Source organism: Sus scrofa, chromosome 5 (assembly GCF_054392235.1).
Source record: "Sus scrofa isolate SSC_HxYL_T2T_F1_AM1 chromosome 5, Sscrofa_HxYL_maternal_Yorkshire_Landrace_v2.0, whole genome shotgun sequence".
Lineage (NCBI taxonomy): Eukaryota > Metazoa > Chordata > Mammalia > Artiodactyla > Suidae > Sus > Sus scrofa.
In genome coordinates this window covers 104,353,087-104,378,212 of record NC_139387.1, presented here as the reverse complement: position 1 = coordinate 104,378,212, position 25,126 = coordinate 104,353,087, and the positions used below count along the sequence as shown (strand labels likewise).

The 25,126-nt window shown below is 36.4% G+C and overlaps 1 protein-coding gene across 1 annotated transcript in view; it reads right to left on the bottom strand.

Annotated features, from left to right (window-relative positions):
- SLC6A15 (solute carrier family 6 member 15) overlaps window positions 1–25,126 on the bottom strand; it is a 56,513-nt gene that overhangs the window by 13,841 nt on the left and 17,546 nt on the right. Inside the window, exons 2-9 of the mRNA XM_021092797.2 lie at window positions 19,344–19,815; window positions 15,197–15,354; window positions 14,707–14,833; window positions 13,251–13,432; window positions 6,590–6,700; window positions 2,942–3,183; window positions 2,656–2,848; window positions 1,045–1,237 (exon numbers count right to left, since the gene is read on the bottom strand). Of these exons, the coding sequence (XP_020948456.2) occupies window positions 1,045–1,237; window positions 2,656–2,848; window positions 2,942–3,183; window positions 6,590–6,700; window positions 13,251–13,432; window positions 14,707–14,833; window positions 15,197–15,354; window positions 19,344–19,632 (1,495 nt within the window). The 5' untranslated portion in view covers window positions 19,633–19,815. The remainder of the gene's footprint in view (window positions 1–1,044; window positions 1,238–2,655; window positions 2,849–2,941; window positions 3,184–6,589; window positions 6,701–13,250; window positions 13,433–14,706; window positions 14,834–15,196; window positions 15,355–19,343; window positions 19,816–25,126) is intronic.

The following is a 25,126-nucleotide window of genomic DNA, read 5'->3' as shown; positions in this document are numbered from 1 at the left end:
CATGGTATAAGTCTTACCTACCCAACTTGATTTTAATTATCAGTACTGGTCTTTTTAGAGGAGAGGCTCTCCTATGTCTCTATATCTCTGCTGTAATTTCTCTGATAGCCTTGATATCCTTCAAGCACAAGGACAAGGCAACACAAGACCAGTACTTTTTTTTCTTTGTATGGTGGCCCCTGCAGCATGTGGAAGTTCCTGGGCTAGGAGAAGAATTGGAGTTGAATCTGTGACCTATGTATGCCACAGCTTGCAGCAATGCTGGATCCTTAACCCACTGAGTGAGGCCAGGGATCAAACATACGTCCTTATGGAAACGATGCTGGGTCCTTAACCCACTGAGCCACAATGGGAACTCCCCAAACTGGTACTCGAATAACTGCTTGTAGATTAGGCCATCAATAAGTTATATTATTGTCTTTCCTACCTAGATATATTCTGTCAGAGTAAAGTTGCTATTTTATATGAGAACTAAATTTGCGTTTATCGATTTCTGCTGTGTACATTTGGAAAACCCAGTGTGATCTGAACTGCTTTTTATATAATTGACTTGAAAGTAAAATACATGAACAGTCTATAAGTTTGTTCTAGTGCCAGGAATGCATGATGATGATATTACTGCTAATAAAGAGGAATATAATAAGTGATCACTAATAAATAATCTATTAAATCTGTTATTTGCATATTATATAATGTCACAAATAAAAAATGCTAATAATACATTTTTTTCCATTTTTTTTTTTTTTTGGCCACCCTGTGGCATATGGAGTTCCTGGGCCAGGGATCCGATCAAAGCTGCAGCTGTGATCTATGCCATATCTACGGCAGTGTGGGATCCTTAACCCACTGTGTGGCGGCCAGGGATCAAACCTGCATCCTAGAACTCCAAAGATGCTGCCAAGCCTGCTGTCCCACAGCAGGAACTCCTACTAATCCATATTAATAAGGAGACATTCATAATAAACACTTTCCTATTTCAATCCCTCCCCAAGGATAAAAGGGCCCCTATCAGTGCAAGGAAAAGTCAAATACACGAAAACTCACCAGTGAGAATTTCTTTCCTCACTTTGAAAGTGTCCACAATGGGCGTAATGATCCCTTCGATGGTTCCAAACATGCTGCCAAGCCCCAGGTTTACCAGCATGAGGAAGAACATCACTGACCAGAAAGGAGAGGCAGGGAAATGCGTCATTGCTTCCGTAAAGGCGATAAACGCTAAGCCAGTCCCCTGAACAGCCTGTGAGACACACACGATAGCCACATTAACACAGAGCAACAGGAAGGGTCAGCGGTCAACACCAGTTACAAAGGGCAGGGAAACTCTGACACCAGAGAGTTACTAGAACTCGGTGTGCTGATGGACATGTTGTCTCCTAAGAAACTGCACCTCGAACAAAATTCAAGGTGATGGTGTTATCGTACGAAGACAGGAGACAGACCAAATTTAAAAAAAAAAGAAATTTGAGGGTAACTTAGTAATTCAACTTTTCCTTAGAGAATTCAAGATTTTTATATCAATGAAGGCTTCATCTGTTATTTCCTGCACATGATTCTTTATGTTTAGTCTCAAGTATAGTGAGCTATCTTAAAGCAAGTGATTTACAGCCAGTTTCTCATTATATTTTCCTTTTTGTCAACAGAGAGGATGACACCTAATGCAAGGATATTTATTCATGTTCACTCATCTCATGTTTATTAAAATATATGACAGAGGCTAAGAAAAAACACTTAATCAGACTTACTGAATACAGGTTTTTTTTTCTTTTTTTTAGGACCACACTGTGGCATATGGCGTTTCCTAGGCTAGGTGTCTAATCAGAGCTACAGCTGCCGGCCTACACCACAGCCACAGCAATGCCAGATCCAAGCCGTGTCGGCGACCTACACCACAGCTCAGGGCAATGCCAGGTCCTTAACCCACTGAGCGAGGCCAGAGGTCAAACCCACATCCTCATGGTTGCTAGTCAGGTTCTTTTAACCACTGAGCCACGATGCGAACTCCCTGCACACAGTTATTAAGATAGGCACATATTTTTCATGTGTCCAAACAATTATGCAACTAGTAAATGATAGTCATAATTCAAATTTTGTATTAAATATTATACTGGGAAAAATATTAGACTAATTTTATTTTCTGTGATGGAAAACAGCTAAATCACATTCATATTTTAAATATTTGTGACTTAATGAAACTACTGTTTAAAGCAACTTTTTTTTTTTTTTTTGGAAAAAAATTGTTCTCCTGTTTTTTAGGGCCACACTTGCGACTTATGGAAGTTTCCAGGAGAGGGGTCAAATTGGAACTGCAGCTCCTGGCCTATTCCACAGCCACAGCAATGCAAGATCCAAGCCACATCTGTGACCTACACCACAGATCACAGTAATGCTGGATCATCAGCCCCCTGAACAAGGCCAGGGATCAAATCCACACTCTCATGGATACTAGTTGGGTTCATTTCTGCTGAGCCACAGCGGGAACTCCTAAAGCAAACCTTTTTGATTTAAGAAAGTATGGTCACTGAAATAAAGCACATGAGTTTTGCAACTATATGATATTCCACAGGCATTGTAAAGGACATTTTCCTAAAAGAAGTCTTATGGGTCATGGGTATTTCAAGTTAATGATAATTATTTTATTAAGCATAGCCTACTAACTTTATTTAGCTCATCTTCAATTTGACAGGAATTGAGATGAAGAGCAGGAAACTCTTCTTCTTTCACTTTTTGAATGATGTCATAAACTAAATTATAATCTTCCGCAGTGATAGCTGAAAAGTTAACGTGACGGGGAATAATATCTTGACTAATGTTGCCCATTTTCACAAGTTTGATGATCACCTCCGAATTTCTGAAAAGCAGAACAAAATTAATGCACACTGGTTTGGAGGGTTACTTTTTTGTAACTGTGGCAGCAAAAGCTAAAGGAAATGAGTATCCGTACTCTGCAATGCATTTCTCATTTATAACGTTTGCTTTGAAGCCCAGAACTGCAAACACCACCAGTGTTGCCAGGATGGAAGTAAAAAAGTTGATGAACGACACCAGGACGGCATCAAAGTGGCAGTTGTTGTCTCTCTTGTTGTAGCTTGAAAAGGCAATGACGCCACCGAATCCCAGGCCTAAGGCAAAGAACACCTGAGCTGCAGCTTCTCTCCAGACCTTGGGCTCCAGCATTATTTCAAGCTGTTTAAAATTAAACATAACAGAAGTCAGCTGCAAAATAATATTTCAGAATCATCTACATGAAATTAGATCTATTGTTTAAATATATAATGAGACTTGGGCACCCAAAGCTTGTTTAAATCTTTGGGGGGCGGTGGGGAGAAACTGTTCTTAAGTAGACAGAATGCTTTTTTCATTGAGGAATGAAACAGGGACTACAAATAAGAGACTAGGGACTATCAAGCCTTTATATGGAGGCTTTAGCAACAAGCCTTTAGATGAAGGTGTTACTTACAAGGGAAAAATATGTGGGAATTAAAATAGCTTTTGGACAAATTGTCAAAGGGTTATTTGAAAGAGAAACAAACTATCTTCAGTTATTTCTATTTATGTCTTTGTTTTCTTTCCAAAGAAAAAGAAATCAGTTAGCCATAAAAGTTAAATAATTATTTAACTAATACCCTAAGTTTTGTGTTTTCGGGTGAGGTCTAACAGTCAAAGCAGATAATAATTTTAATCTGGGTACAGTTGAACTATTTGTCCTTTGCATATTCAATATTCACATGTATTCATTCATTCAGTAGTTTCCTGAAAGCCTTTTCTTTGAAAATTAAAGAAATTCAACTATCAGATTCAAAGTTCTAAAGGGGCTTCTTTGCAGTATTCTGCCTTACTCCCTCAACAATTATCACTGTATGTAACCAAATCTTTTAAATGGAACAATTAATATTAGTCATAACTGCATAGACCTCAATAAAGTTAAATTTGCTTTCAGTTAGAGGAGTGTTTAAATTGGTATTTTTATCTACTTGCACAGCTGCAGTGAAATCGCCTTTATGAGGAATAATGCCATGTGCCGTCAAGAACCCGAGTTCCATAGACCGTTTGAGAGCCTGCCTGAGCCAGCGTTTCATACCCTACAACACAGTACAACATGGGGAAGTAGCCTGTCCAGTCTTGAGTTGTGGCTTTCTCAAATGAAAGATGAGCCTAACAAGACACGTACTTCTTATCACATGGCCTGCTCTACTCCATAACCGCTAACATAGATGGATGAGCATGGCAGGCACACTGATAAGCGCTTTCTATGGATTTCCTCATTTAATATTCACAACAATCCATGAATGGTTGCTAATACTATCTGGCATCTTAAGTAACCTGCCTCGGGTTACACAGCACGTCTGGAATGGAGCTGAAATGTGAACACCAGTAAATTTCAAAATGCATAAGCTCTCATTTAGAATGCATAAACATCAAGGGCCTACTGTGTAGCACGGGGAACTGTATCTACTCTCCTGGATACATAAGTAGAATGGAGTCACTTTTCTGTACAGCAGGAGTTGTCACAACACTGTAAATCAACTCTACTTTAATATACATACATACATAAATAAATCCCCCTGAACCTCAAAGAAAACCCCAATAAAAAAGCGTAAGTTGTCTACATTAAGGTTTACTGTTCAATTAATTTTAGTGATTATTATTGAAATTTATGCAATATTATAATGAAACATAATCATGGTTATATTTATAACATTTGCAGTTAACTAAAATAGCACATTGTTTATTGACTACTGCTGCTGCAATACCATTCATTCCATGGTTAGTAACAATCTCCTAAAGTATATTCACTCAACTGTCTATCTCTACTTTGCCCACTAGATGGCAGATGACACCTATTTACTAAAAACATTTTGGTTTCTTCCACTTTAGGAACTAAATCTCCATTCACTGAAAATATTTCCTGTGTTTAGGTACTTTCTCCCTTATGTGAGCAATGAAAATTAAAAGGTAGTTGATAACCTCTTATCATCACTATATTAAGTATCACATCCTACAGTGGCCTAGTATAGAATCTTTTCAACAGTCTGTAAAAATGAGCTGAAGAAATAATTAACTATATTTTAATTATTATCCCCACTTCTGGTTTAATGTGTTAATAGCACTGCAGTTTTCAAGCCGTGTGCTATATACAAGTGACATATCAAAGTACTTAGATTCTAAAATATCTATTTAAATCAGTTATTTAGAATTATGCCACAAACAGTGCCAACTTAGGGAAAGGTGATATTCCAGGAATCTACACCAAATCTAGTTGTTTTAAACTCAGAAAACCTTTTTTTTTATTGCAAACATAAGTATTTGTGGTGATTAAGTGTGGCCCATTTGAGGCTGATGTGAATTATAACACAGCTGAAACTCACGAATCACAAGTAGTTATTCACTGAGGAGTTCCAAAAACTCTAAATGTTAAATAGGACTTTAGAACTATTCAAGAAAACCAGCTCACATGGTCAACATGTTTGCTACTAGAGAATGAACAGCATCTTGGAACCAGATACACAAAGCACAGCCTGCTTCCCACAGTATCAGGTAAGCTGCCGGGAGTGACCATTCCAGGGGGGCTAACATCTTTTGCCCCAATCTCTCAGCATGATGTTTGACTGCACATTCATCCTTCAAACAACCTCCAATGTCTGAACTAATTTTTTTCTACTTTGTTTTTGGATTTACAGAATTTTTTATTTTCTCCATTACAGTTGATTTACAGTGTTTGAACTAATTTTTTACATGTTTTTATAACTCAGTGTCTGCCTCTAATAGGTAGCAAACTAATGTGAAGTATAATTTCATTTCAGTGAATAACCAAAATATATATACATCTCATTATTTTTTCCTGTCAAATCTATACAATAAGTCCACAAGGGTTCACTAATTATGTTCAACATGCCCAGTGCTGAGGTCATATCTAAGCTGAATGACAGACTCTAAAGTTTTGAACCTTTTAGGAAAACTAATGAGAATTTTCCTGAATTGTATATGCATTTATAAAAGTTACAGAACTTCCCCAAAGCACCACTATAAGCACCACTCTTGAAAGCACAAAACCTCAAAACAAAAACCTTTCAATTTCTCTGAGACAGGATTTAGAGCGCAGTAGGGCTCTGAACCTGGGATTTTAGGTGATGTGTCACCTCCTGAGACACTGAGCAAATTAATATGTCCATTATTTTTTCTGGTAAGAAGATCCATTATCAGTTTTTTTTTTTTTCCCAAAGGGGTCCATGTCACAAAAGATCACGAACCACTGAAATAAAGGAGGAAGAGGAAAGACTGAGAAGTTCTAAAATGCACTAGTGTAAAAAATGGGAAGTTAATTTTATTAAAAAAGAAGAACTTTTGAAGTTGAAATAGTAACATTTACTCTAGAACTAAAATGGGACATTTAAAATTGGAGAGGGATGGGTATAATTACAGATATTTAAAAGCTTCGGTTTTACTCAGCTGGTTAACATAACAGCTGTAATTTAAAATCCAGTACACACAGGTTACAACAATCACCCCTTAAATCTAACTGTGGGAACATTCTGACAATAAACATAAGGCTTTTGTGATCATAAGCCTTGACGAGAAATACAGTACATACCTCAGGGGTAAACATGTGACGGATGCCATCAACTGAGCCGTTCAGAAGGAGTGCTCTGATCAGAAAGCACAGAAGTACGACATACGGGAACAGAGAACTAAAATACATGATCTGCAAAGAAAGAAAGATACAAGTAGGCGCGACGCACTGACGCCTGTAGTTTTCATCGTTAAGATTATGTGTTCTCTGCTGCGAAAGTTGTGTTCTAAACCATGAAAGTCACCCTTTTATAGCATGAGTCATAATACTATTAATATGTTCTAAACCATCATCCTAGAATGGCTTATTATCCTTGATGTGATGTGACTCTTTAAGATCCCATTTGAAATACAATGAAATACATTAAATCGTCCTTATTTAATCTCCTTTACATTAGTCCACAGGTGTAGTGTAACTTGAATAGTATCAATTCCTTACAGTTCACAAAACAAACAATTTTTATGAGACATGAATAGGTACGAACTCTTAAATTCCTACATTATTGTTTTAGGTGGCAAAAAAGAGGTCCTTTAAAAAAATTTAACCAAAATTCCATTATAATTCTACAAAGCTTCCGGAGTAGAGAGTGGTGCCTGTTAAGGCTGCTACGGAATTTGTAAAAATAGTGTAAAGGTTTTACTTTCCACTTCAGAAGTTCGCATCCTCAAAGTTAAGGAAATGTTTTATCACAGAAAAGCAATTGTCCCAAGCAGACAGGCACCACTTCCGTGGTATCTCCGTGGGATCTCAAACTTTTCTGAATTTGCCCCCAAACTGTCCCTCCCCACCTCCATCCCCGCCGTCCATCTCGCAAACATCCAGAAGTAGCTCTGCACTTGTGTAATAGCCTTCTAGTTTCCCAGATACCCTGCGGATTCCCTCCTTCCCGGATTCACACACACCAGAACGAGATCTCCAATACAGTAGGAATAAAGCATGAATTTCTCCCTCTGCCCTTCAAAGCCGTTCATTCACTAGCCTGCCTCTGACCTGCCCCACTGCTCCTCCAGGACCTGAGCGTGAGCCCTCCGCCTCTGGGCCATAGGAGGGCTGCGCCCTCAGTCCAGGGCACTCACCTCCCTCATCCGCACTTGCCCTGCTCCTCTGATATTTACACGCCGTCTTCATCTTCTCAAGTCTCCCCAGACCACCCAGAATAAGGCTATGCCTTTTTTCCATCCAGTATGTCCCCATCTGCCCTCCCATGTGCCTCATGAACCTTCAGTGATATTATTTTGGTTTGTTTTTACAGTGCTTGGCACTGTTGAAATTAACTTATTTATATGTTTACTTGTTAATTTTCAGTCCCGCCTACAGAAATACAAACTCTGTGAAGGCAAGGGCCTTTTCTCTCCTGTTCACAACCAAATCTCAGACTCTTACCACAGCTGCTGGCGCAGAGTACGCATATGAGATGTCTCTGCGGAGGAAAGTAAGAGGGAGGTGGAAAGGAATGAGAGAGAATAAAAGCTGCCATAAGCGAAGGATTGCTCAGGCAGGTAAGAAATGCTGGATCCTATAAAAACTGTACACAAACAACAGAAAAGTCAACACAGTAATTTGCATTTTTCTACTGTTCTTTATAATTATATATCAAAATTGTATCTAAACAGTCCCAGAAAAAATATTACAAATAAAACCTCAGTTAAGGAGGAACCAACATTTTGTTAAACATAATGATTTTAATTGAGTTGTAAAGAAATATAATTTCTCAATCATTTAAAAATGGCATAATTTTTTAATTGCATCTATCCTTCTGCATTTGATTTTTTATTAGAATGCTTTCAGATGGAGCACTTCTCTTTCATTCTTCCTGCCTACTTTTAATGTTCTTTAAATTTGTTGGTCTGATATATATTTATTCCAGTAAATTTGATCTCATTTGAATTAGTTATCCCTTTTCTGATTCTCCGTTACAGATCTCAAAGCAAAGCCAGCCAGAATCACGGATTCAGTTTTCTGTGGTAACTTACACTTTTTTTTAACAGAACGCAAATTTACTGCCTTAGAAGTGACTTAAATGACTTCCGTGAACCCATTTATTTTAAAAGTGAACACGCAGGCTGCATGCTAAAATAATCTGGATAGACTGATGATGATTTTTTCCCAATCATATGCTACTACCTCACCATATTTTTAATATAATTTGAAATTAGAAGCTAAGGGAAGCAACGATTCTTCCTGTATTTGTATTTGCCCAGGCTAACAACTCTGACACACTCTAATTTGGTTCTCTTCCCCAGTCCCATAACCAACGGATCAGCAAGTGCAAAGAGTCCACGTTTCACACTGTCCCTCTGTTTCCATCCTCAGTGATGTGTCACTTCTCACTATTCGCTTCATGCTCATTTTGCCTCTAGATTTTTCCCTACCAGCTCTCCTCTCCATCCTTGAAATTCATCAGCACACTACTTTCAAAATGATCTCTCAAGATCTGATGGTGTTAATGAGCAGCTAAAAATCCTCAATTATTTCACACTGTTGGGTAACAGCTAATCATTTTACCAGTGTCCATAGAGACTTTAGTATCTGCAGTTACCTTACATTTCGAGCTTCATCTCTCACAAGCTGCACAAATTGTATGTAAAAGTCACAGAGAACTCTTTGGGCTTTGCACATGCTGTTTTTCATGCTTCCCATATCCTCTCTGAACTCTCTGGTGAATTCTTCTTCAACCATCAAACTCTAGCCTCAAAGTTACCCCTTTTGTGAAGAGGTAAATCCAGGTTAATTTCAGCGGCTGCCTCTATGCTATCATGAACTTTTTATTTGCACCTCTTCTTGCATTTATTCCACTGTAATTACTTGTCTCATCCATTAAATTATGGGTTGTTTGAGGATGAAGATGTTGGCCTATTAACTTTTGCACACTCTGAGATACTCAAATATATTGTACATTAAGACAAAATTCATAGCAAGTTTTCCTTTCTGTACACATTCCCTAAAAAAAAGGAAAAAAAGTCATCTTTATTCTATATTATTTTTACTAATTATGTAATCATATTTCAAATTTCATTTATTAAATTCAACAAATATTTGATGTCCTAAAGACATTCATCTGGCTTTAGTGATAAGATGCTAGCATAGATTCCTAAAAAGGAAGAGGAAAATTTCATGTTCTATGAAACATGGAAAAATTAACAATCAAGATTTTAAACAAGTAGTACTAGGTAGGTCACACTTGAATTTTCTTCTCCTTTGAGCAAGTAAAAGGACGAAATGTTTGATTATTAAATTCTGAGGTTAAAGATGTATCTTTAGTCATGACTTTAGAGAGGTAGCCATGATATGCTTTTAAACACAAATTCTTTTCATTTAGTCATACGAGTCTCATGTGGGTCTCAGCTGCGTAATATTATAAAATACTTTAAATTTCACCTAATTGACTATATGCAAAATGCTATCCCCTACACACTTGCTCCTCATCAAACTTTAAGTTTGCATCAGTACTGCAATAGGGGAGAACAAATCAGACTCCGCGTTAGATCTGTTTCTTTTACTTTAAACTTTGAATTGTTGTTTTTGCTTCATGTTAAGAACTCAGAAGTGAAACAATGAAATATGTTTTTTTGGTTGATTTTAAGACTTCCTGGGCTTTAAAAACTGAAATGCCTTTTACAGCAAGCACATTCACTAAGAGAGATAAGTTTATCAGTCAAAATGCTATATGAAAAAAATCATTCTACTCAACTATTGAAAAATAGAAAATGTGAAATCATTTAGTTGTCTTTCTCTCTTACATATTAAAATGTTTATTTTAAACATGTCTTCAGAAAAAGTCATCTTTCTGAGGATTTCAGAACATAGTTGTAGCTCCGCCAATTACCAATTGCTAATTCTGGCCAAATATTTACTCTTCCTAAGCTTAATTTTGCAGTAAAATGGGGATCAAAAGATGGAAATCATCTTGCCGATAAGATGATTAAACAAGCTAATGTATGCAGGGTATTTCGTCAGCACACTAGCAGCAGTAATGCGCAAGTAGTACCAGTAGGAAACACTACCTTAGAGTTAAAGAATGCCCACAGCATTCTCCGTTCTACCTCTTGAGGCAGGCATCCCCTGTACAGAGACTCTAACAAGGGGACACGCAGCCTCTGCTGGATCACTTCCCAAAGTGCTGAGCTCTCTACCTCTGAAACAACTCCTTTCACTGTTACCAGGCTTGTTTCCTGAAAGATCTTCTCCACGACAATTTACCACTACCCCACCACCCTCTGTAATCCCCAGTATTTGATCATGGTCTGTCTTCTGTGACCGAACAGAGTAAGGCTTATTCCTCTTTGGATTCAATTCTTAGAAGACTGTGATCAGAAGGCTGAGATCGCTCTTCTCCATAACAAAGGGATAAAAGTAAAGACTTCAGGAAAATCCAGTATTACGGGTGCTTCAACTGATACGTGCCCACCTGACCCCTAGGAGATGACACTGTCATACTTTCTTTCAATACGTGCAGTTTCAAATTAGAGGGAGGGGTGTGTGTGTGTGTGTGTGTGTGTTGGCCAAGCGTATCATAAGCTAACATTTCTTTCAGCTGCTAAATCCTCTGGGTTTTTTTTCTCATACTACCCCTAAGCCTTATTACCCTAAACCATAATTCTCTATACTGCACTTACGTGATTGTTTAAAGATTTTTTTGTTTGATAGGCAAGCAGAGCTTTACATTTATACCTAATAAATTTCTTAATATATTTAGCTCATTGTTTCAGAATGAGGAATTGTGACAATTTAGACTTCCATAATTTTGTTTGGCTCTCTCCCATCCTGTGCCTGCTAAATTCTGTAAAGTCTGCCCTGAGGTCTTTGCATAGAAATAATAAATTATATGTAGTATATAAATGATATTTCCTGAAGTTATATTATTCTATATGTGAAAAACATCCCAAATACTGTGATAAGAAGAGGATGAGTATTTCTTTAAATGATAAGACGCATACTCAAAGAAGAACTATAATATGGTGGTAAGACTTGAGCACAGGGATTTTTGGACTTTTTTGGATGACCACAGTTGGTTCTCATTCTATCACATGATGTTAACTTAGGAAGCATATAAATGTGGGTAGATCTGGCTAAAAATTGATTCCTTTATTTATAACCTGACTATAACAGGGCTCTGACAATGTAGAAGACACACCCAATTAAACCAATTAATTGAACTTATTTAATCACAGAATACACTGCCATTCACAAAAGACTAAAAATGTTCAGATTGTTATCTACCATATTCATTTCTGCAAAGGAAAAATGGCATGGAAGCTCCATCAAGAAGGTAAGTGTAAAATTAGCTCTGACTTACAAGTTAAAAAAGAGCGTCAAAACACTCGTAATAAATATGAACTAATAGGAAGCAAAGAGGAATTAGAAAGACTTCTTTCCTAAAAATTGTTCACTATTTGGTGGGGAAAAAATATCACAGTTAGAGAAATTATAGTGTTACAATTAAAGAACACAGGCTTTAGGATTAGACAGAGCGGGGTTTGACTCCAGGTACTAGTACTTACTAGCCTTGATTCTTCAGGCAACTGATCTGCTTTCTCAACCTTTTTTTAATCCATAAAACAAACCTGAGAGTGGCAATCACTTAGTAGGGGTTTGTTTTGTTTTCTTTCCAAAACAATGAAATAGTATATAGAGCGCTATCACAGTGCCGAGAGCCAAGTAAACATATAGCAGATAATGGCTGGCTTCCGCTGCTGTTCTTGCTCTGATCACTGTCAGAATCATTTTCATCACCATCATCTATTATCACCACTACTGCTGCTATTACTGCTATTCCCATTCTCTCCAGTAGACTGTGGTGAGTGGTAATATGTTTGCCTGGAAAGATATATGCTCCCACCTATGCTTTAGGAACAAGAAATAGTAGAAAGGGATCACTAAAGGGCAGAGAGAAGAAGAACCAAAATCCTCACTGTGGTTCAGACCTTGTGTCAGGCAATGACAGTGATACTGAAAAAATGCAGTATGAAAGCAAAACAGTAAATAACGATAACTTTGCTAATGCCTAATACAACCTTTTAAAAAATTACCTGATTGACTTCGTGGGGTATCTAGAATTTACTTCATATCTTTTTCAGTCACAGCTTTATAAAATTTTCCATTTGCCCTGGCAGGCAGGCCCTTTAGTCCATATTACTTACTCTGAGTTCCTTTTTGAGATTATCACAACTACCTAATGTTTAGATCTTTAAGAATTCTCCACACTAGACTATTTTAAAATCTTTTCGGCAACTATTCCCCAGAGCACCAAGAGTAGGGAAAAATGAATGACATAATACAGCTATCAAAAACAAATGTGTTCTACCACTTTTCCCAATTTCTATGATTGGAACTGATCAGTTAACTAAAACATTAGGGTCAGGTGAATAACAGCAAAAATAAAGAACTTTTAGGTACTGATAAAAAGTTCAAAAAACATCTTGATAAAATAGGGAAAGATCATAAATGTTATAATTGGCCTTAGACCTCATTATAAAACACTTCTATCTCTACTTATATCCTTTCCTTGATTTAAACACATTTTTTAAAGCGCCACTTTTTACCAAGCTTTAATTAATTGCCTAGAATGAAGTGCTGTTTGCAGTTGGCCCACACAGATACACAGCTGAGAGTCGGGTTGCGGGGAGGTGCAGTTCTCAGGAATGGTGATTAGCAGAATCAGAAGGGGCTCGAACATACTAACTTTTCCAGATGACTGAATGCCTTTGATCATAGCCAAGCACACCACGACCCAGGCGGCCAGCAAGCAGATGGTCATCTTCCAGTTTAAGCCCCCACTTTCAGAGATGGAACTGGAAATATTCAGGGCTTCTCTATACCAGTAGTAGGTAGTGGCAGAACTTTTTTCACATTCTGGCTCTACAACTGTCGGAAAAAAAGGCAACACAATCATTTCAGACTATAAAGAGTAATGAGGGCTTTTTTTTTTTTTTTCCCCAGTAAACCTAAAAATCAGTAAGTACCACTATTCTATAGAAACATTTAAATCCACAATGAAACTGCAACTGTGCAAAAATGTGAAAAACCTCAACAGACACAAATCCTCTTTGATACTTCGTATTACGTATTTCTAAAATAGGAATATGGGAGCTTTTTAATCAAAGTGATTAAAACATATCAGGTTCATAGCCCCTCTGCCCTGAGAATTATCTGATTGACTTCTCAGGGGTAGCCTTGCCAAAAATGCTAGCTGCTAGCCACCTGTGACTTTGAAATGAGCTGGCCTAGAGTGACTTGTGCTCTAAATATAAAATACAAAAGGACTTTTGGAGACTTAGAAAAATAATGCAAATTACTACATTATTAATTTTTATATTAATTACATGTTAGAATGTTAACGTATTAGATATATTGGATTAAATATAATCTTTCACCCATTCCTTTTTACTTTTTGTAAATATGGCTACTAGAACATTTTAGACAACATTTATGAGTTGCAGTCTATATTTAATAGACATCACTGGGGAATTATTCTTATATTCTAGGATGTAAAATGATAGGAAAACTATAGAACAATAGAATCCAAGACATAAAAAACAACTCCTTCAATCCAAATTTGTCCATTTGTCCTCCTATTTTTTGCTTTTTTATTTTTCCTTTTAGGGCTGCACCCATGGCATATGGAGGTCCCCAGGCTAGGGGTCAAATCGGAGCTGCAGCTGCCAGCCTCCACCACAGCCACAGCAACGAGGGATCCGAGCTGCATTTGTGACCTACACCACAGTTCATGGCAACAGCGGATCCCTGACCCACTGAACGAGGCCAGGGATCAAACCTGCATCCTCATGGATACTAGTCAGACTCCTTTCTACTGCACCACGACAGGAACTCCTACTCTTTTTATTTTAATGAAAATTTAAGTCATCAAGAAAGTTGTGCAAAGTAAAATATTGTCAAAGTTAACAACTGAAGGCTTATAATTTTTTACCCTAATGTTACGGGAAAAAATAAAATAATTTGGAAAGAGGTAGATAAATGACGCCAAGCATCATTTTTCTGAGCATGCCAAGGGACGTTTGTTATGATAATAATTTTGAAAGATTTTTCCACGCCATTAAAAAAAAAAAATCCTGAAAGTTCATGCCTTGACCAACTTTATCACCTTTAAATACAAAAACAATACATTACATATGTCTTACAAGTATGTGAAGCATTTTTCACCAAAGGACACTGATCCCAAGGTAGAGGTTGCTGAAAAGACTGAGAAAAATAAAATAAACTCCAGCCAATTATGACATTGTAGTAGAGAGCCACAAAAAAGCATACCTGCAAAACAGAATAATGAGAGTACATTAAACGTCTCATGCCCCTTCCTTTGAAACAAAGAGATTAAACGCATAAAACCCCGTTTAATACTTTTTTATATCATCTTCATTTTATTTTTATTTGAAACACATATTTTCTCAAATGATGACTCATTGGTCTCAAGAACATGCATTAACAAGATTGAACTACATTAATATTTACAGCTTTTCTTGTGTATTCCTGCAAGCTCCAGTGCTGTCTTCTTTTAAAACATGATTAAAGAGTTGAGGAGAAATACACACTCAAAGGTTTCATTTAAATGCAAACTATACAATTACGAACCCCGAAAAAATTATATGGTATATACCATACCAGGAAACTTACTACACAACTTGCAAATCCAATCCCTCCCAGTTTAGGGCTTATGTAATTCCACACACCAATGCTTCCTCGCCGAATTCTTTGACCCACAGAAAGCTCCAGGAAAAAAAGGGGAATACCTATTACCAGAAGCAGTATTAGATATGGCAAAAGATAGGCACCTACAGAGACAAAAAAAATGAAATAAAGTAGATTATATTTTGCACAGTCACAGCAGAGAATACACTAATTCTGATTATCTCATGAAAGACGATATTTGAACTTCCATGTGGTATAATTGTAAAGGACTTTCAAGAATATGCAGTTTCATCACTTTAAGCTTTCTAGCATTCAAAACCTGAACTTGAGGGCTACAAAGCATTTCTGACAAAAAGAACTCTGAAAAAAGTAAAGACATCAGTCAATGTTTCTAGTTTCATTTTATGGAAAAAGGGTAAAACAACTTCATTTTTTGTGAAACGAATGGATTCCATAAAATTACTTCTTTTCTCAAACAGGCCTCACAAACTCCCAGAAATCTTATTCACACAATGTCAATACAGTCATTTTTTAAGTTTTATTCAAACTCATCTAACTCATTCATTTCAAATGGGATAAATCAAAATGAAGGAGACGACAGGATACTAAAACTGACTTTCGCCCTCAATAACAACAAGGGGTAAGAAATGGCTGTTTTAGACTAAAAGAGAAAAAAAGAGAAGAACGTTCACCATAGACTGTCATTTTCCCCCATACACACATTATATAAAAAGTTCACTTCAGGAAGCAATTCGGGAAATAGGCAATATTTGTCTTCCAAAATTCTGTGAAGGAATAGGGAGGACTGACTCAAAAACTAAGATATTTAATAGCTATGATAAAACATATGGGCTATTATCCTAAAGTTTCCACAGTTAATATGTATATAATTTCAAGTCAAGATACATGACAAGTGGTTTAAAAATATACTGAACAATTTGACAATATTAATAGCGAACTCTATTGATAGTTAAATATGAAAACTGTGCTCACTTCTACAATTGAATACATATGCCAATTATTCATGAAATAACCTCTAAAATGGACCTGCTACAGTCATATTTCATATTTGAAGTTTTGTCCAACCAGATACTGTCAAGCGGGTCCTTCAATTTTTAAGAAGAAAACCATTTATTATATTTTCTCATTTCAAAAAGTGTTTCATGGTATTGAATAGATATTGGAAGCTATTCAAATTGTTATGGTACTTATTCTGAAGGAGTAAATATTAATGATTTTTTCAAATTATTTATCTCAGTATCTAGGTATCTCTGAAATAATTACTATATACATGAATTTCTCTTAATATGGTGGCTGGTAGAAAACCTCTGCCTTCTCACAGCTGATTTTCAGTCTTTTGAGACATGAGTTGATTCTATAAATGGGTATATAATGTAAAGCATGTGATTATAAAACAGAATTAACAAAATGTGGATTCGAAAATGATCAATAACATTCAGGCACTAATGACCTGAAAATGTTTCCCGACGGTCTGAAAAGTGCATTTTAACACCTGCATCAAATCCTAGAGTGTGAATAGGTTTGTGTGTATGTGAATGACTGGAAAAAAAGAGAGAGCGAAAGAATGAATGAAGATAGGACCCATTGGGAATGTTTATTAGATATTCAGCTTTTTCTTCTAACTCAAGTTATTCTTAACATTAGCCCCCCTAATAAAAATACTGATGGCCAAAATATAACTGAGCATTTACCATTTGCAGCATATTTCTATCCATGTTACATGTAGTTACTCATTTATTCCTTGTAAGTATACAGTGGGTTAAGTCCCATTACTATCTCATTTTATAGGTGTGGGAATTTCAGCCAGAAGAAATAAGTTAACTTGTGAAAAGTCACCTTGACATTCACCTGGATGGCCTGGGAAAGAGCCAGGCTTCACAGTCAAACTTACATAAGCACCTGAGCCAGTAGCTTCTATACTGTAACATGTATTAAGCTTAACCATTGTGCTTTAAGTAGTACCTTCAGACAAATCAACTTACATTCATCTGCTACTTTTTATTCTATTATTCATAAAGTGTTTCAAATGAGGAATATGACTTGGGTAACCTGTGACTGACTAAATAGTCAAAGACTGGGATGGCTCAATGCTAAATACTGCATGCTGAGAACAGCTTTTGTATTCCAACAGCCATCTTGAAATGATAAAGTCCATTGTGTTTATAATATCACTCTCTAGTATTTACAATTAGAAGAGAAGAAACAATACTAGGAAGGGTATTTTGACTCTCTTTATATATGAAAGTAAGGAGAAGTCATTTTTGCTAAAAGCTGATTACTAATATGAAATCCTTTGGAGCTCTCCACCAAGACAAATATTTTATTACAGGGGAAGCAACCTGACTTTTCAGCCAAGACAGCTTGCTTGCTTGCCTTTTTTTTTTTTTTTTTTTTTGGTCTTTTTGTCTTTTTAGGGCCACACTCATGGCACATGGAGGTTCCCAAGCTATGTGTTCAATCAGAGCTGTAGCTGCCAGCCTAGACCACAGCCACAGCAACGTGGGATTAGAGCTGCATCTGCGATCTATACCACAGTTCACCACAATGCCACATCCTTAATCCACTGAGTGAGGCTAGGGATTGAACCCACATCCTTGTGGATGCTAGTTGGGTTCACTAACTGCTGAGCCATGATGGGAACTCCAGCCTTCTTTCTTAATAGTATGGCCAGTAGGGTTCATGAGATGAAAGGTGTGAAAATAAGAATTCATCTTCTTCCTGGCTTGCAAATGTGAGAAACAAAAGGCAGGACATAGCTGCTTGTAGCTGATGTGATAAATAATTCATCCATGATATTGAAAACTAGGTAGGGAGCTTACAGTTTCAATGGAGGGATGTGCAGTACAACACTAACTTCATTTGCTGATTCTGACCTCCCAGGCAGATTTCTCAAACAGGCTACTCTTCCCCAAGCCTCGTGTTTTGTCCCTGGTTGAATGAACTAAGCAAGATCTTAAACAATTTGGACACCATGACACCTTACTTTGCTTTTTATCTCATAATGATTAAGAAGAAACCATTTCACATGTGAATGGTCACATTATTTCATTTGATTTATGGGTTATAAAGACATCAAAAATATACTAAAACCATGTACTTGTCAACAAAACTATCACAACCTGGAATCAAATACCTAAGGATTCATTCTATCCTTTTTATCTGAAATGCTGCTTACAGAATATTTAGTTTTTAACCACATTATTTTAACAGTTTGAGATGAGATAATAATACATATATATATGTATGTATGAGATAATAATGCTAAAGATATTAAAGTGTAATATTAAAATTATTTGAACTTAATAAATCCAAATGTTAATTAATATTCAATTTGACGTTGGTATACTACTGAGCTTATATCCTACATAAACAATCAATTCCTTTGTATATATGTTTGTATTATCTTGGTTTTTAAGACAATTTTTTCTTAAATAACCCTTGGTAATTACATGCACAAATATAAAAAGCTAAATATCACACTGATGGAGATAATTTTGCTTAGAATTAAGAATGCTAATTTCTTGATAGCATCTTAAGGGTGCTAATTTCTAAGAATGAAGGCTCTCTGGCATTATACTAATTATCTGGTTAAATACCTTTTATTAGCACCTACAGAGTTCTGGTCAGCATTTGAAGACTATAATCATTCTATATAATATGTAATTTTTGCTTTTTTTGAAGAGTAAAACAACCTAAAATCTGGGGTTAATAAGCTATGGACAGAAAAATTCTGTCTTACTCAACAACACCGTCTTAGAGAAACTTGAGGATTTTCTCCAAGGTGAGTAACTGACAGGCACAAGGGAGGGAACACTGGTTACAGAAGTCAGCAATTTAGAGATGTTTAGTAGTTTCCACAGAAAGAGTCTGGGAATTCATTACCTACAGCAGTCCTTGAGTGTTCATAGCAAGCCATCTGCTCCTACGGAAACCTAATTTGAAAACAGAGCTGAACTCAGTTCCAACAAAGGTGTCTCCCTGGTTTCACAGTGGAATTCATAGTCTTTTAAACAGTGAGACTATAGCAACAACAGGGGCTATTTGATATAATCTAGCGCAATTTACTCAGCAACGTCTCACTCAAAAATAACTCCAGAAAACAAAAACTTACCACCACCATTCTTCTGACAGAGGTATGGGAATCGCCAAACATTCCCTAATCCTACAGAAAATCCAACCTGGGCCAGGATGTATTGTAGCTTACTATTCCAAGCTGGTCTTTCATCTTCAACTTCAGATTCTTCTTCAACATCTGTATCTTTCTCTTCTTGGACATCAACAATTAGTTCACTCTTCTTAAAAGCATCATCAGCTGAGTCTTCATTGGAAAGAAGGTCTTTGACAGACTCAATAACCTCATCATCTAATTCTCTTTTTACCACCTTGCTATTCTTAGGCATTGGAAAATGTAGGTAGTAATATTTTTTTAAAAAAATTCCTTTTTGGCAAATTTGTTAATTCTTTTAAAAAAATATGTTAGTTGATATGAATAAAAGATGGAGAAGGATATCAAATAAATCCTTGATTCAAGGTGATAAAGTCTTACAGATCCTGGATCTATATGTCCAATATTCTGTAGGTACCTGTAAAATTTTAAGTTGAAAAATAATAATAGTTAATGAGGAAAAATTGTTTAAATATAAAAGACCCTTTCTTATTAATTTTTATGATGCAAACTCTTTCTACAGAGTATAAAACGTATGATTGTCCTTGACCTTTCAGGGCTTAATATTTCTAGAGGTATAAAAACGTAAAGGAGACAAGAGCTTTACTCATATTTTCTTTTAACTAACCTCTTCCTTCTTGTAAAACCCGACTTGATCTAAGATATACTCCAATGCATAATGTAGACTCTTCATTTGCAATTAAAATGAGAGACCCTTTTTCCTCAATGCTTTTTTTCCCTGACTAAAGTACAGCTCTTATTTTATTGCTTATAGAATTGAATACATGCTTGCATACCATCTCTGTAAAGTTGTCTCATATAGAATTTCCTCTGTTCACACATTTATCCATTTGTTCATTTGATATTAACTGTGATGAGACATTAAGGGATATACTGGGGGAGGGGAAATTTCCTTTTTTCCCTCTTAATTATCTTGGTTGGCAATTAAAACAACATAAGGCAGATTAACAGGAGAAAGTAAGTCAAATTTATTACTTTAGTATGGGGACTCTAGATTAAGTATGAAGAATTACAAAGACAGCAAAGCAAGGTGATATATATATATAATATATAGCATGTAATAATATATGTATATTATTCTGGATTAAGAAGAAGTAGGTAAGGATCTGAGGCTTCAAGGGGAAGTGAGGTATTTCACAAAAAGATATAAATAGTTATCTATAGTGATGGCTCCTTTCTGGGACAGGCTTCCTATCTTAAATTCTCTTAGGTAGTAAGGGGACAGTTCAAAAGTTCCTCCTGAGGCTTTTGAGCTGTCACTGTTTTCATTTCAAGATAATCTGCACATCTTAGGGTGGCCTGCCCTAATCCCCATCTGATACAACATTAATGAAACATATGACATCTGCTTCTGAAAAGTTTATCTAATAGGGGAGAAAGGCACATGGCAAATAACAACACTGCACTGCCAATCGAAATGAGTCAATATCATTACTACAGGAAAGATCAGGAACATTGGATAAAAGTGACCTTAGAATTGGCCAGAAATGAAGTAAGTCCACCAAACATAAGAACTACATAAACAAATCAGGAAGTGGCAAAAATTCCTATTTGTTTCTCTTAACGCAAGGAAAACAATGCCTACACCTTGGCATTTTTTTCTTTATTTCTTTTTCAGTTTAATTATCTCTCAAATGTTTTCTTTGTTTAGATACAGACCATGTACATGTACAAGGCATGTCTACAAACCAATGAGAACATCTATTTTTAAAAGTGATTGGCAAACCATTAACAAAATGGAAAAACAACTCACGTAATGGGAGAAAATATTTTAAAAAGATGCAACCAACAAGGGCTTAATTTCCAAAATATACCAAAAGCTTATACAACTCAATAAAACAAAAAGACAAGCAACCCAATCAAAAAATGGGCAAAAGTCATAAATAGACATTTCTCCAAAGAAAACATACAGATGGCCAATAGGCACATGAAAAGATGCTGAAAATCGCTAATTATTACAGAAATGCAAAACGGAAATACAGTAAGGAATCACCTCACAGTGGTCAGAATGGCCAGCATCAAAAAGTCTACAAACAATAAATGTTTGAGAGGGTGTTGAGAAAATGAAACTCTCCTGCACTGTTGGAATGTACATTGGTACAGCCACCAGGGAAAACAGTATGGAGGGTCCTTAAAAAACCAAAAATAGAACTACCATATATTCCAGCAATCCCACTCTTGGGTATATATCTGGAAAAGATGAAAACTCTAAATCAAAGAGATACATGCACCCCAATGCTCACTGCAGCACTTTTTACAATAGCCAAGACATGGAAGCGACCCAAGCATCCATCAATAGATACATGAATAAAGATGGAGTATATATGCCATTATGCTAAATGAAGTAAGACAAAGACAAAAATCATATCAGTTACATGCAGAATCTAAAATATGATACAAGTGAACTTAATTAGACAACAGAAAGATCCACAAGAAAACAACCTTGTGGTTACCAAAGGGAAAAGGGGAGGATGGATAAATTAGGAATTTGGAAAAAACAGGTACACACTACTGTATATAAAACAGACAAACAGGAGTTCCCATTGTGGTGCAGTGGAAACAAATCCGACTTGGAACCCTGAGGTTGTGGGCTTGATCCCTGGCCTCACTCAGTGGGTTAAGGATCCAGCATTGCCATGAGCTGTGGTGTAGGTTGCAGACGTGGCTCAGATCTGGCACTGCTGTGGCTCTGGCATAGGTGGGCAGCTGTAGCTCCAATTAGCCCTCTAGTCTGGGAACCTCCATATGCTGCGGGTGTGGCCCTAAAAAGACAAAAAGGAAAAAAAATACAAATAACAGACAAACAACAAGGACCTACTATGTAGAACAGGGAAGTCTACTGACTATCTCGTAACTACCTATAATGGAAAATAATCTTTAAGTGAACACACACACACACGTGTATGAAACAGAATTGCTTTGCTGTGCACCTCAAACATTGTACACAAACTATAATTCAATTTAAAAAAACTAAAGAAAATACTTGCTCTCCAACTTTCATACTCAGGTACTTTGTATTCTCAGGTGAATACTCTCACCCATAAGAGATCTGATGAGCCTTACTGGGAAGGGAGAGACAGACTACATGACTATGAAGTGGAGCCGGCCAAGGTGGAGACCCATCCTAAACGACAGGTGTGAACATTAATTTAAATAAGGAAATAAGGTTCAAAATCTATAAGAATTATGTTGAGAAAAAATATCCAAAAATAACCCAATGAAATCAGGAACTGAAATGGGAGAAAGAAAGAAAGATATGAGAACACCCTCATGATTTGCAGCAGAAAGCAATTTAGGATACTGAGGGGAAAATCAGTCCAACAAAGGATAATGACCCCAACCTCTCCATGTTTTCATGTATATAATCCTTCTCACTTGCTTTTAATGGGATCTTGTAGGAATTAATATTTCTTGCTGTGAAAAGACTTGTGTGGATGCCAATCATTTTTATGTATATTCTAGCAACAGACTGGGTTCAAATCTTAACTCTATCTCTTACGGTTTTATGACCTTGGATAAAGTACTTAGTTATCTAATAATAAAGTGCTTGGGTAAATGCCAGCACATCACGAGTACTCAATATATGTTTTCTTTTATTACTATGATTATTGTTCCTCTTATGGTTGTATTACATTATGACTTTATTCTATTACGGATAATTTGAGTCCAGAGCCAGTGCTACATGTTTCTGTCATTTTAACATCACTTTTTTTTTTATACCAGGTTCCTATCACTATATAATAAATTACCTTAAATACCATAGCTTAGCAAACATACACTGTATTTGCTCATGATTTTGTGGGTTAGCGGTTTGAGCCAGGCTTGGATAATCAGTTGTTTCGCTGGTCTTGACTTGGCATCACTTCTGCACTGCAATCGCCTGTCAACTCAAGTCTGGAAGGATGGTCTAAGAGGGTCTCACTCACATTCTGGCAGGAGGCAGGCTATCCTCCAGAGCACTTTGGTCCTTCTATACCTAGTCTCTCCAAAATGCTAGTTCCTACTTGTTCACATCATGAGCTCAGATCCAACTATAACCAAAAGTGGTGAGTACAACACGGAAGTGCCAGCAAAACCTGTTTGTGGCACATGTGCTCATGTCTCACAGACCAAAGCAAGTCACACGGGTAAGACTAGGCAACTCAACAGGGGATCAACGCCTCTTTTTTGATCGAAGGAAGCAACAAAGTCAATTTGCTAAAGGTACGAGGACAGGGAAGAGAGGAACATCGCCACCATATTTGAAAATAATCTTCGGCATTTGTCCAGTGAGATTTCCCCTCCCTGGATTTTGAATCTTGAGGAGAGGTACAAAGAGATCACAAAGTTGGCATCTCATTCAACTCCAAAGGCAACATGCCCAGGCTGTCACCACTACTGTAGTCATGGATCCCGGTTCCTAGTTTTCAGAATTGTTTTCATTCTTGCCCTTCTCCATCTTATTGCCAAGCACCCCATTGTTTCTTTTAGCCCCTGTGACCCTGCCAGTGTTCTTGGTTTTTGTTTTTTGTTTTTTTCCCCCTCTTGGGCAGCATCATTTTCTGCAGTTTACCAAAAACTTTATTATACACCTATTATAAATGTAAAACAATTGATATCTCTCCATTTATTTATTCTGTCTAAGGACTTACCGAACAAAAATATTGGAAATGTAACATTATTTAAATTTGGACTTATATTTACATTTTTTCTCACTCTCCTATTTTTGCATTGCTTTAACGCTGAAATTTGTAATTTTTTGGAAAAAACAGCTAAACACAAAACTAGATTCCAAATCTTTTTAAAGCAACATAATAAATGTTTAACGTGTAGTTCTCAACCCTAACTGTGTTTAGTGTTTTTCCTTTTTTTAATATTGTTTCATTGCCTTTCTACATAACGTTTCAAATCTGCTTATCCATTTCTACCCCCGAAAGACGGCCAACTGGAATTTTGAATGAGATTACATTGATTCCAGAGACCCATGTGGGGAGCATGGGCATCTTAAAAAAATGGAGTCTTCTAACCTATGAACTTGGTATACCTTTCCATTTATTTGTATCTACTTTAATTTCTTTCTCAAAAAAAAAAAAAACCAACTGATTTTTTCATACAAGCTGTCTATCCTGCAACAATGGTAAATAACGCTGTTGTTTTTAAGATCCCTTGGCATTTTTATATACACAATATACCATTGGTAAGTAAATGATAGTTTAGCTTTCTCTAATTTTTCACGTTTAATTTCTTTCCTTGACTTGTTGTCTTGGCAAACACATCCACCAAAATGTTGAACGGACAGTTAAGAGCGGACCTAAGAGAGGTGACTCAGTCATTGGTCTCAAATCTTAACACTACAGAATAAAAAAACTAGAATGACAGTAAATTGTCTCCCTACTTGTGTAAGTTCATATTTCACTGAATAAGTTTTCTTTAAATATGAACCACTTCTCAACACTGAATCTGAAATTCATTGGGAATTCCAATTAAATATATATTTTTCATATCATATAAGGTAAAAAGCAAAGACCGTTTGAATAAAAATAAAATGCTGAACCATACTGCAGTACTTAAGAAAAAATATGGTGCATGTTGAGAAGTTTGTGGTTGTAACTGCAGGAGTAAAGAGCCAAGATTTGGTAACATAATGAAATAATGATTTTGACAAATACTACAAAAATCTTTCAACAATAAAAATTCAACCTAAGCATTTATTATGCAAATGATATCCC